Source organism: Acomys minous, assembly GCF_964271855.1.
Source record: "Acomys minous genome assembly, chromosome: 9".
NCBI lineage: Eukaryota > Metazoa > Chordata > Mammalia > Rodentia > Muridae > Acomys > Acomys minous.
In genome coordinates, this window is record NC_140490.1 from 47,653,212 (window position 1) to 47,665,233 (window position 12,022).

General features: G+C 43.3%; 1 protein-coding gene across 5 annotated transcripts in view; it reads left to right on the top strand.

Moving 5' to 3' along the window:
• The window catches only part of KIF13A (kinesin family member 13A), a 185,215-nt gene that overhangs the window by 161,010 nt on the left and 12,183 nt on the right, over window positions 1–12,022 (top strand). For 3 of the 5 annotated variants that reach the window (XM_084795083.1, XM_084795084.1, XM_084795087.1), the window contains 5 exons: window positions 1,818–1,895; window positions 6,344–6,391; window positions 8,204–8,309; window positions 10,737–10,888; window positions 11,397–11,501. In XM_084795083.1, the coding sequence (XP_084651209.1) occupies window positions 1,818–1,895; window positions 6,344–6,391; window positions 8,204–8,309; window positions 10,737–10,888; window positions 11,397–11,501 (489 nt within the window). The remainder of the gene's footprint in view (window positions 1–1,817; window positions 1,896–6,343; window positions 6,392–8,203; window positions 8,310–10,736; window positions 10,889–11,396; window positions 11,502–12,022) is intronic. The other 2 variants (XM_084795085.1, XM_084795086.1) reach the window with 1 other exon arrangement.

Sequence of the window (12,022 nt, forward strand, 5' to 3'; positions counted from 1 at the left end):
GACTGCAGCTTGGTAAGCCAGGGCTGGTTGGTTGATATCCATGGTAAGCCTGCCCTTTTCTTAAGAGAAATGGAGGAATGGGTAGGAGGAGGGGAGTTTGTTGTGGGGAAGGACCAGGAGGAGAGGAGGGCAGGGAAACTGCTGTAGGGATACAATGAAAATTAATCAATTAATTAATAAGACAGTGTGTGTGTTATGTGTTGTGTGTTGTATGTACATGTGTATGTGTGTTAATGTGTTCTCTGTGTGTTTGTGTATTGTGTGTGTTGTATTGTGTATATGGTGTATATGTGTGTTGTGGTAATTTATGTGTGTGTGATGTGCATGCATGTGTTTGTGTGTGTGTGGTATGTGTGTATTTGTGTGTCATATGTTGTGTGTGTTGTGCTGTGTGTTTGTGTTATGTGTGCTGTGTGTATATTGTATGTTGTTTGTGTGTGTGGTCTGTAGTGTGTGTGTTATGTGTGTTGTACATGTCTGTTGTGTACATGTGTGTATGTGTATATGGTGTGGTATGTGTGTGTGTTTGTGTGGTATGTGTTTGTATATTATGTGGGTTGTATGTTAGTATGTTAAATGTTGTGTGTTGTACATGTGTATGTGTGGTGTGTGTATTGGGTATATTTTATGTGACTGTGTTGTGCATGTGTGTGCACATGTGTGTGTCTGTGTGTGTGCTTGTTTGTTTTGATATAAGATCTTGCCCTGGAGGCCTGCCTGGCTGGCTTAGAACTCAATATGTATACTAGTCTGGTCTCCTACTTGTGGCTGTCCTCCTGCCTCTGCCTCTCAAGATTAAGATGTGTGCTGCCACACTCAGCCCCTAAGCACAGTGTTCAAATGATGTAAGTACATTTTATGGCTTCATGGTCAAGATTACCCTTGTCGGTCAGTACTGCTGTAATTCAATTTCTCAAAGAGAAACGGAGGCCAGAAGCTGTACAGCGAGGCAGTGCTATAAAGCCGTGGAGCGCCCAAGCAGATCGACTCTAAGTCCTCATGCTGAACCATACTGTGCACTATTTTCCAAGTATTTAGGCTTCTAAGTTGCCAGTATGACCTGTGACCCAAAGCAGTGCCCTCAGAATTGGTCTCGTGTTGGCCTGGTATGCTTGGATACCTGGGTTTGGACTCCAGTGCTGCATAAACCGGGCGTGGTGGTGGGATACACTTGTAATCTCAGCATTTGTGAGGCGGAGGCAGAAGGCTCAGGAGGTCAGTTAGCTTTGGCTGCATATTGAGTCCAAGACCATCCTAGGCTACAGGAGGTTCTCCGTGTTAGTACCTATAATAAATAATAACAACAGTATAAAATTCTGCACTCGGTGGTGGTGCTAAGACAGATGTGTAATGTATGTGTACTCTTTCAAAACTGAATCTGACTTGACAATGTGCTAGGTGACTAGAGAGATGCAATAGATGTTTTTCAAAATAATCTCCTTTTACTGTAAAACATACTGAAATCAGAACACAAGAAAACCCAACAGCATCGCCTCTTAGGGGTATCTTTGTTTGTTTTTCTGCACACTTGCATCAATTCAGAGCATGTCTTCTGCTCAGCAGCTTTCCTGGTTTGTGTTTTGAATTTTTAACGTTTTTGGAAGATTAGGTTTGGTATTGGGTTTTTTTGTTTGTTTGTTTGTTTTGTTTTAAACACATGTGGTCACAGCTCACGTCTTATAAATACTGAGTAGTGTGCGTACAGTTGAAGTGGTTTTTACATTCCTGTTTTCTGCGTCTTCTAAAGTAAACATACATTCAGTGTCTAGTCCGAGGAGACAATCACAGCTATCACGGTTGTGTTGCTGTGTTTGCAGGCCGTCACCGTCAAGGAAGCGCTCTCCACCAAAGCCCGGCACATTCGGAGAAGTCTGAGTACGCCGAACGTTCACAATGTGAGTGCCCGCTGCCGGGGACCTACTGCTCATGTGACTTACTGAGGATTTGGGGGTGGAGGATCTGGGACAACACAAGGTTGGAGCTTAAGTGGTAGAAACAGGCACACAGTCCTGGGGGGGGGGACACCCCAAAGTGCTGAGCCTGACTTTCTCCTCGGCATGCAGCAGACAGCCAGGCTCCCGTAGAGATTTGCCTGCACTGATAATCTTTCTCAACCCCTTCATGTAGAAAATTCCCCTGACGAATGGCTTCTAGCGGCAAGGACACAAGGGTAGACTAGGGTCCAGACCGCGTCACAGCCGTCTCTTCCCAGGGGCAGCAGAGTGAAGGAAAGCCCGGGACTCCTTCCCTTCCCAAATCCGAAGAACTACCCGAAAGGGACTTAAACCTTAACAGCTGTCTCAGAATAGGCCACAGCGAGGAAAGGAGCCACACTCGCTACTGTACTGCCTTCTGAATGTGATGCAGACATCAGAAGCAGATACTAAGGGGTTGGGGTGGGGGGGGGGATGCCTTAGAGCAGCGGTTCTCAACCTTCCCGGTGCTGCGGCCCTTTAATACAGTTCCTTGTATTGTGGTGACCCCCAGCCATAAAATTATTTTCATTCTACTTCATTCCTGTAATCTTGCTACCTGTGTGACTTGTACTGTAAATGTCTGATATGCAGGATATCTGATTCACAACCCCTGTGAAAAGGTCCCTCAACCCCTGAAAGGGGTCCTGACCCACAGGCTAAGAACCACTGCCTTAGTGTGTAAAGTGTGTCACACAAGCCTGGGGACCTGAGTTGAGATCTCTGGCATCCATATAAAAGCTGGACATGGAGGCAGGTAGGTCTCTGTGAGTTCAAGTCCAGCCTGGTCTACAAAGCAAGTTCTGGGACAGCCAGGGCTACACACAGAGAAACTCTGTCTCAAAAACAAACAAACAAACAAAAACCCAAAGACAAAAAAAACAAAACAAAACTACATAAATAAATAGAAATACAAAGCTAGGCATGGTGGTTTGCTCTTATAACCCTAGTAACAGGGGTGCAAAGACAGGCAGATCCCCAGAATGTGCAGACCAGCCAGACTCACTACAGATGGCAAGCTTTGAGTTCAATTAAAGACCCTGTGTAAAGGACTGGAAAGATGGCTCAGTGGTTAAGAGCACAATCTGCTCTTCTTCCAGAGGTCATGAGTTCAGTTCCCAGCAACCACATGGTGGCTATAATGTGATGTAGTGCCCTCTTCTGGCCTGCAGGTGTACATGCAGATAGAGCACTTATACATTAAAAGCAAAATAAAAAAAGACCCTGTGTGAAGCAATAGAAAAAGGCACCTGAAGTTGAACTCTGTGGATGAGCATAACCAGGCACATGTGTATACACACACACACACACACACACACACACACACACACACACACGATTTTTGTCTTTTTAGGTGTTTTGCTTTGGAATAGAGTTCTGTTATGTAGGCCCAGCTAGTCTCAAACTCACAGAGATCACCTACCTTTACCACCTAAGTACTAGGCCTAAGGGTGTGCACCACACACCTGCCTAATTGAAGTTGGGTTTTTTTTGTTTTGCTTTGTTTTGGTCTTTTCAAGACAAGGTTTCTCTGTGTAGCCCTGGCTGTCCTGGACTCGCTTTGTAGACCAGGCTGGCCTAGAACTCACAACGATCGCTGCCTCTGCCTCCTGAGTGCTGGGATTAAAGGCGTGCACCACCACACCCGGCCAAAGTTATTTTCAAAAGACAATCTCTGGACTTACTTATCAAGAAAGAGCTCATAATACAACTGTGTGTGTGTGTGTACACATATATAACTGATAAAAAATATACACAAATCAATTCTTGTGGAACGTACTTAAATGGTACTTAAATAGAAATCATTAAAATGCCACTTGCCAGTGAGAATTCTAGACAGTATAAAAAAATGAAAGAGCAAGAACTATTATTTAAAAACATAAAGGCTGAAGAGATGACTTCACAGTTAAGAGCACTTGCCACTCTTCCAGAGGACATAGATTCAAGTCCCAGGACCTATATGGCAGTGTAACTCTAATTCCAGGGGATCTGGCACCTTCACAGAGATGTACATGCACCAATGCACATAAAATAAAAATAAGTAAGTCATAAAAACATAGTTGTCTAGAGGACTTTTGAGATGGCTCGGCAGGGAAAAGCACCTGCCACCTAATAACCTGAGTTTAATTCCTGGGACCTACATGGTGGAAAGAGAATATCAATTCCTGCATGTTGTTTCCTGAACCACACAACCCCACACACATACACCACACACAGACCACACACACAAATAAATGTAGTAAAAATTTTAAGAAATTTATATAACATATTAAGAAAGTTTAAAAATAGATTCAGGGGCTGGAGAGGCACCTCAGAGATTAAGAGCACTGGCTGCTCTTCCAAGAGGCCCTGAGTTCAATTCCCAGCACCCACATGGTGGCTCACAACCATCTATGTGATCTGATGCCCTCTTATAACATGCAGGCAGAACACTGTATACATAACAAATAAAACTTTTTTAAAAATCTGGAAACAGTGGTGCACATCTGTAATCACAGCACCCAGTGAGCTAAGTTAGGAGAATTATGAGTTCGAGGCCAGCCAGGGCTATGTAGAAGTCTAAAACAAGAAAGGAAGGGACATTTTGATCAAGTGTAGGACATTTGTTAGATGTACATGTTCCCCTGAAGCAACACATAAAGGAAAAAATGCGTAAAGCTATTTTTTTTCAAGTGCTGAGTCTGCATCAGATCAGGGCTCCAGCTTTAGATAATAGTATTTAAAAAGAATATCCCCATACATAAAAAAGGAAACACTAAGCAGGGTGGTGGCGGCACACGCTTTAATCCCAGCACTCAGAGGCAGAGGCAGGTAGATTCCTGTGAGCCTGGTCTACAGAGAGAGTTCCAGGAAAGCCAAGGCTACACAGAGAAACCCTGTCTCGAAAAAAAAAGAAAGTAAGAAAGAAAGGAAAAGTACTAAATGAGACTGTAGAGATTCAAACAGCAAAGTCCCAAATGTGGAAAACTTTACAGGAAAAGTATTACCAGAGAGAAGCAACTTAATAGAGTCTAGCAAATGAACTTTAAAAGGCAAAACCAGCTAGATGTGGTGGCGCACGCCTTTAATCCCAGCACTCAGGAGGCAGAGGCAAGTGGATCTCTGTGAGTTCGAGGCCAGCTTAGTCTACAGAGTGAGTTCCAGGACAGCTAAGGCTACACAGAGAAACCCTGTCTTAAAAAACAAAAACAAAAAGAAAGGAAAGCAGGACATCAAGATGGCTCAGCAGATAAGGGCACTTGCTGCCTGGCAACCCAAGATCAACCCCAGGACTCATAGGATGAAAGGAGAGAGCGCATTCCTTTAATATGTCCTCTGCCTTGCCATGGTACACACAGAAACACAGACACACACACACACGCAGACACACACACACACACACTTTAAATAAAAAGTTTTTTTCAATATTAGAAGCAGCCCATATAGCCATCTGTAGAGGAATGGGACCAAGTCATTACACTTTTATAAAATAGAATACATAGTAATAGAGCACCAACAAAGTATAAAATATGCAAATTAGTACCATTTATTATTTATCAGTATATGTCCACATGTAATTGTAGAAATATGTATGAAAGTAATAAACCCCAGTTTGAGAGTAATCATGATGCCTGGTGAGTGATCACAAGGCTCTAGCCATATCTGCACAAATATATTTATAAAATAAAAAGAAAATTAATAGCTGTTGGCATAATGTTCTTGTGGACTGTGTACAGTTTACCCTTGTTCATTCAAATGCTGATTTCCTTACCCCACTATCTGGTTTCAATCTAGACATTGCATTGTGATATTTTCTAAGTATCTCCTGTCTCAAGTTTATGTAAACATGTCACACTTTGTTCTCTGCATTGCCAGTAATAGCCAATGCTGGGCAAAACAGAGACTAGGCTAGGACATCCTGGCCCAGTAGTAGGGGAGCTGGAAGGATAGGAGGGATGCACATGGAGAGGACCAGAAAAACACCAAGAGGAATGAGCCACACCTAGGGTATGAGTGAAAAGCAAGTATAAAGTGAGAAATCTAAATGGGAGGAGACTGTACTAGCTTGGAGGTTGAGGAAGGAGTAATTCTGTGCAGCACTGTGCTCTAGGATCATCAAATAGATCTTACTCTCTCTGTGTGGTTATTTGGGTATATAACTGGTTAAGGAGCAACTGCTGATTTATTCTTTTAAAGAATAAATCAATACTAAATATTAGTAATCCTTTAACAATAGGTGTACGTGGTCCATGCCTTTAGTCCCTGCACTCAGGAGGAAGACTGAGCAAGTCCCAGGATAGCAAAGGCCATAGTGAAACCCATTCTCAAAAAAACAGATAATTATTAGATATATGAATCATCATATTGGTAAAAATGTTCGTCTCTCGCAGGGCTCCTCTAGCCGGCCGGATCTCTCTGGCTTTGATGAAGATGATAAGGTACGTATATAGGGTGAGCTATATACCTAAGTTTGGTGGTGGTGGTGGTGGTGGTGGTTGTTGTTTTGGAGTTTTTTTGTTTTTGTTTTTGTTTTTCATTTTTCAAGACAGAGTTTCTCTGTGTAGCCCTGGCACTCTCCCTGTAGTCCAGGCTGGCCTCCAACTCTCAGAGATGCTCCTTCCTCTGTCTCCCAAGTGCTGGGATTAAAGGTGTGCATCGCCACTACTTACCTTCTAAGTTCTTTTTTTTGTTTTGTTTTGTTTTTTGTTTTTGTTTTTGAGACAGGGTTTCTCTGTGTAGCCTTGGCTGTCCTGAATTCCCCTTGTAAATCATCTGGCCTCGAACTCACAAAAATCCACCTGCCTCTGCCTCCTGAGTGCTGGAACTAAAGGCGTGCGCCACCACGCCCGGCTACCTCCTGAGTTCTTCACTGTGTGTACAGGTATGTGTATGTGTGTCGTGAAGATTTTATTTTAGGTACGTGTTTGCCTACATGTATGTCTGTGCACTGTTTGCATACAGTGCCCACAGAGCCCAGAAGAGGGCACTGGAGCCCCCTGGAACAGGGGGGTGGGGAGGAATGGAGTGACAGGTGGTTGTGAGCCGACTTTTGGGTGTGGGAAACAGAACCCAAGTCCTCTGAAGAGCAGAAGTGGCTTTTGCGGCTTTTAACCACAAGCCATCTCTCCAGCCCCTATGCTTATCATTTCTGTTTATATACTGTTTACAAACTCTAGAAACTTAAACTTTAGCCACCCCTGAGAAGGTGGACTGAGTTCCTGTGAGGTATGAGTTTCCCCTCTTAGCCCCATTGTCTGCAGCTATTCCTTTTATAATCTCAGGCTTGCGTCAGATAAGTATACCAGTTAGTCTGCCACAGGCGGCACCAGCTTGTGCTGCTGTCCAGACAGAATTATGACTAAAAGGGTCATCATCTTTAAAAGTGTTTTAGTCTAAGCTGGATATGGTGGCGCACGCCTTTAACCCTAGCACTTAGGAGGCAGGGCCAGGTGGATCGCTGTGAGTTCGAGGCCAGTCTGGTCTACAAAATGAGTACAGGACAGCCAAGGCTACACAGAGAAACCCTGTCTCAAAAAACCAAAAAAGAAAAGAAAGAAAGAAAAAAGTATTTTAGTCTAGTCTTAAATTATCCAGTCACCACAGATAAGGGTCAGATTAATAACGAGTGACTACTTCTAAGGAGGGAGGGAGGCAGATGGAGCGACACAGGATTTCAAAGGCAGTTGCACAGAGGGCATGACGGTCACTCCTTAAGGCCAACACTCTGGAGGCGAAAGCAGGTGGATCTCTAAGTTTGAAGTCAGCCAGGGCTACATGGTGAGAGCCTGTCTCCTAAAAAATTTTTTTTCATTAGTTCGTAATGATTTTATTAAATCTTAACATTTGCCCACTCTGGTTCTAGGGTTTTTGTTTTAATCATTGTCACATATGTTTGAAATTTTTTGCAATAGAAGTTAAAGGGAGGGACACATACTGCCACTTTAAAAAATTATAAGAGTTGAGTAGAGTGGTACAGGCCTTTAATGCCACACTTGGGAGGCAAAGGTATATGGATCTCTGTGAGTTCAAGGCCAGCAAGGGCTACATAACCAGACTGTCTCAAAAAGAAAGAAAGAAAGAAAGAAAGAAAGAAAGAAAGAAAGAAAGAAAGAAAGAAAGAAAGAAAGGTGAAGAAGAGGAGAGGGAAAAGAGGAGGGGAGGGAAGAGAAAAAAGAAACTGAGATCCAGGCTTCTTTTCACATGTTTTTAGAGTGACTTCATCGCAGGTGACCTATATTTTTACTTCGCAGGGCTGGCCTGAGAACCAGTTAGACGTGTCTGACTACAGCTCCAGTTACCAAGATGTTGCATGCTATGGGACTTTACCCAGGGACTCGCCTCGCAGGAGCAAAGAAGGTAGTGGTAGCAAGATTGCTTTTGGTGATATTCCTTTTAACCTTGGCTGTGAAACCAAATTCCACTCACGCAGATGCTCAGAAACCATCTTCCTAGCTAGAATACCCAGTGTTCACTCGCTGGATTTCTTTTTGCTGTGTGTCTAACATATCAAGATAACAGTTGTGGGTGTGCATCTGTGATGCTGGGGACCAAAGCAAGAGCCTCAGGCACACTCAGCAAGAATTCCTTTTGTGTGGATTTAAAATTCTCCAAATTGGGCTGGAGAGGTGGCTCCATGGTTAAGAGCACTGGCTGTTCTTCCAGGGGACCCAGGTTCTATTCCCATCACCCACATGGCAGCTCACAACAGTCTGTAAATCCAGTTCCAAGGGATCTGACACCCTCACACATATACAAGCAGACAGAACACCAATGCAGGTAAAATAAAAAACAATAAACTGTTTTTTTTTTTAAATAAAAATAGAATTCTCCAAATCACTTTTCAGGTCATGTTCTGACCTTGTTCTGAAACACACATGACTCTCATTCAATTTTCTTTCTTTTTATTTATTTATTTATTTTTAAAGATTTATGTATGTATTATGTATACGGTGGTACACCTGCAGGCCAGAAGAGGGCACCAGATCTCATTCTACATGGTTATGAGCCACCATGTGGTTGCTGGGAATTGAACTCAGGACCTCTGGAAGAGCAGACAGGGCTCTTAACCTCTGAGCCATCTCTCCAGCCCCCTCATTCAATTTTCTTAACCAATAGAGAATTTACCTCTCTCATCTTTTTCTGTTGAAATGTTGAAGGAAACCTGACTAATACCTAACACAGGCTCATAAATAAAAGCAGAAATGAATCTGGTCAATGGCAGCCTTACTCTATAAACACACAGTCTCCCAATACAATGAGAAGAGCAAGAGTTGGTGTAGCAGGAATTGGAAAGCAAACAGAAGGAGACAAAGGCCAAGCAAGCTAAGAAATCAGTAGATTCCCACAGAGCCGAGTACCCTGAGGAAAAGGGGAAATATAAGAAAATGTATCTAGTATTCATTCACTGAATATACCTAAAGAGCTTCTGTGTGCTTTTAAAATATAACTGTGGGAACTGGGTGAGGTGGTGCACACCTTTAATCACGGCATACAGGCAGATCTCTGAGTTCAAGGCCAATTTGGTCTATCAGGCTACACAGAGAAAGTCCTGTCTCAAAGGGGAAAAAAAATTATATATATATAGACACACACACATATGTATGTATATATATGTATATATGTACATATATCTATATAATGCTATGTAAATAATATATGACAAGTACAACATTCAGTGATAAATATTAAAATATATGTACAGAAGATAATAAAGATCTTCGGAATTCAGAAGTTGAGAGTCAGCTTGAGCTGGCATTAGTCTAACAAGTGGGGCCTACTAGACTGTTAAGCTGAACTCCTGGATTCTAAAAGAACTGATGGGCTAGAGAGACAACTTAGGGGTTAAGAGCACTAGCTGTGTTGTAGAGGGCCCAGGTTTGATCGCCAACACCCATGTGGCCGCTTAAAGCCGTTGGAAACTCTAATCCCAGGGGCTCTCACACCCTTTTCTGGCCTTCCTAGGCATCAGGCATACGTGTGGTGCACAGACATTCATGCCAACAAACACCGGTAGGCATAAAATTAAATAGTTAATCATTTTTTTAAGAAAAGAGGGTTTAAATTTTTTATTTCTGATTCCTTCTAAGTGATCAGCCCTCTAATAAGTCTTTGTAACTGCAAGGTTTGTCTTTATTTTATTTCATTGTAATCACATTTATTTTGCTTATATTGCATGAGTGTGAGGGGAATTGGAGGTGTGAATATGTCACCAGTACACATGTCAAGGTAACAGGACAGTGTGGGGGAGTCGATTCCCTCTTTCAACCGTGTAGGTCCCAGGGATTAAAGTCGGGTTGTCAGGTTTGGTTTCTCACTTCGTCTGTTGGAATGCTGAACCAAATGTTCGCATTTTTTCTTTTGCTGTTATATCAAATATTACCACGGCTGGGGTGGTGGTGGTTTTAACTTTCCAATGCTGTGACAAGCTACCTGAGAAAGATTAACTTAAAGGAGGGAAGGTTTACTTGGGCTCACGGTTTCAAGGGTCTGATGGCTGCACGGAGCAGAGGCAGAGCAGAACATCATAGTGGGAAGGGGCTGTGGTGGTGAGCAGTTTGTACCTCAAGAAACAAGGCGGGGGGGGGGGGAACCAGCGGCAAAATACACCCTTAGAGGCATGCTTCAGTGACCCCCATTTCCTCCAGCTCAGCTCTTCAGCATCGAGACGCAGTCACTTCTCAGTATGTCCTTAAGCTGGGGACCCAACACTTGGGTAATGGCCTCCTATGCGCCCGTGAACACGCTCTGCTCTCCGTAAACTCATGTCCTTTTTGCATCCCTCAGGTTGTCCACCAGAGAATCCTCACGCCTTAGCAGCCAGCCCTTTTAAAGCATTCTCTCCTCAGCCACCAAAGTTTTTCAAGCCCCTAATGCCTGTAAAAGAGGAGCATAAGAAAAGGATGGCCCTGGAAGCGAGGCCTCTCCTCAGCCAAGAGGTAAACGTTTGCCTTCTCGTTAACTGAGCCAAACGGGGCAGAACGGTGCTGTCTTAGGAGAGCGGTGGTTTGCGGTCGTGTGTTGGACGCTGCATGTATGCATGCATGGGTTACGTCACTCCGTGGAGCCCATCTGCAGAAGCCTTTTTCTCCAGCATGCAAGGCCGTGGTAGGAAGTCTCAATTTTCATTGCCATGCTTTTACTTTTCTGCATCGGTGGCTTTTTGGTCTTTCTTATCTTTCAAGAGAGAAAGAGATGCCCTATGCGTATCTTGAAAACGTGACAGGCCTTTTTGTATTCACTTGTTGATAGAACTAATGATGTGTCTTGCCACAGAGCACGTGCCTTCCCGTCAGGTTTCGCCAGTAGTTTAACACCGGCCGCTACCGTTACTCACACATAATGAGAGTGTTGTTGCTGCTGTTTCTAACATGCATGTACTTAGTAGATATTTTGGCTGTGATCGTCTCTTGTGTGTGATGCATCTATGTGTCTTAACCTTTACAGAGCATGCCTCCATCTCAGGCACATAACCCTGGCTGCATTGTGTTCCCAGGAAGCAATGGCAGCAGCATGCCAGTAGAACACAGTAGCAAACCCGAGAAGAAGATTGTAAGTTCTGGAATGTTCCTGTCATGTTGCCTGGTGGTGGGTTGGAAGCCCTTTCACAATCTGCCTTCCAAATGCTTTCCAAGATATTAAGATGTGTGTTGAGTCCTGACTTTACATGTGAAAATGTGGCTCTTGGTAATGCTGTTTTTGTTTTTGTTTTTGTTTTTTTTTTGCATGAATATAACCTTGACCTGTGATTTCTTTTTTCTTTCCTAAGTGTTCTTCCTATTTTATTTAACTTGTTTTCATGGCATCTTAAGTTTCTTTAGCTAAAGGGGGGGCGGGGTTCCTTTGAAGGTTCTGGTCATTATAAAGGGAAGCATAACAAGATCAGCTGGACTAATACCCAAATCTCTCTAATATGTCTGTGCATATTGCCCAGATTCTGAAGTTAATCTACCTAGAGGAGTTGCATTTACTTGGCGTAAGTAATCGTGCCCTTAGCTGTGGGTGTGTTTGAAAGCTTTCTTGTGTTGCTGCTGCTACCAAGATATCTGTGTGGTTTGTAGCCGCTCTGGGAC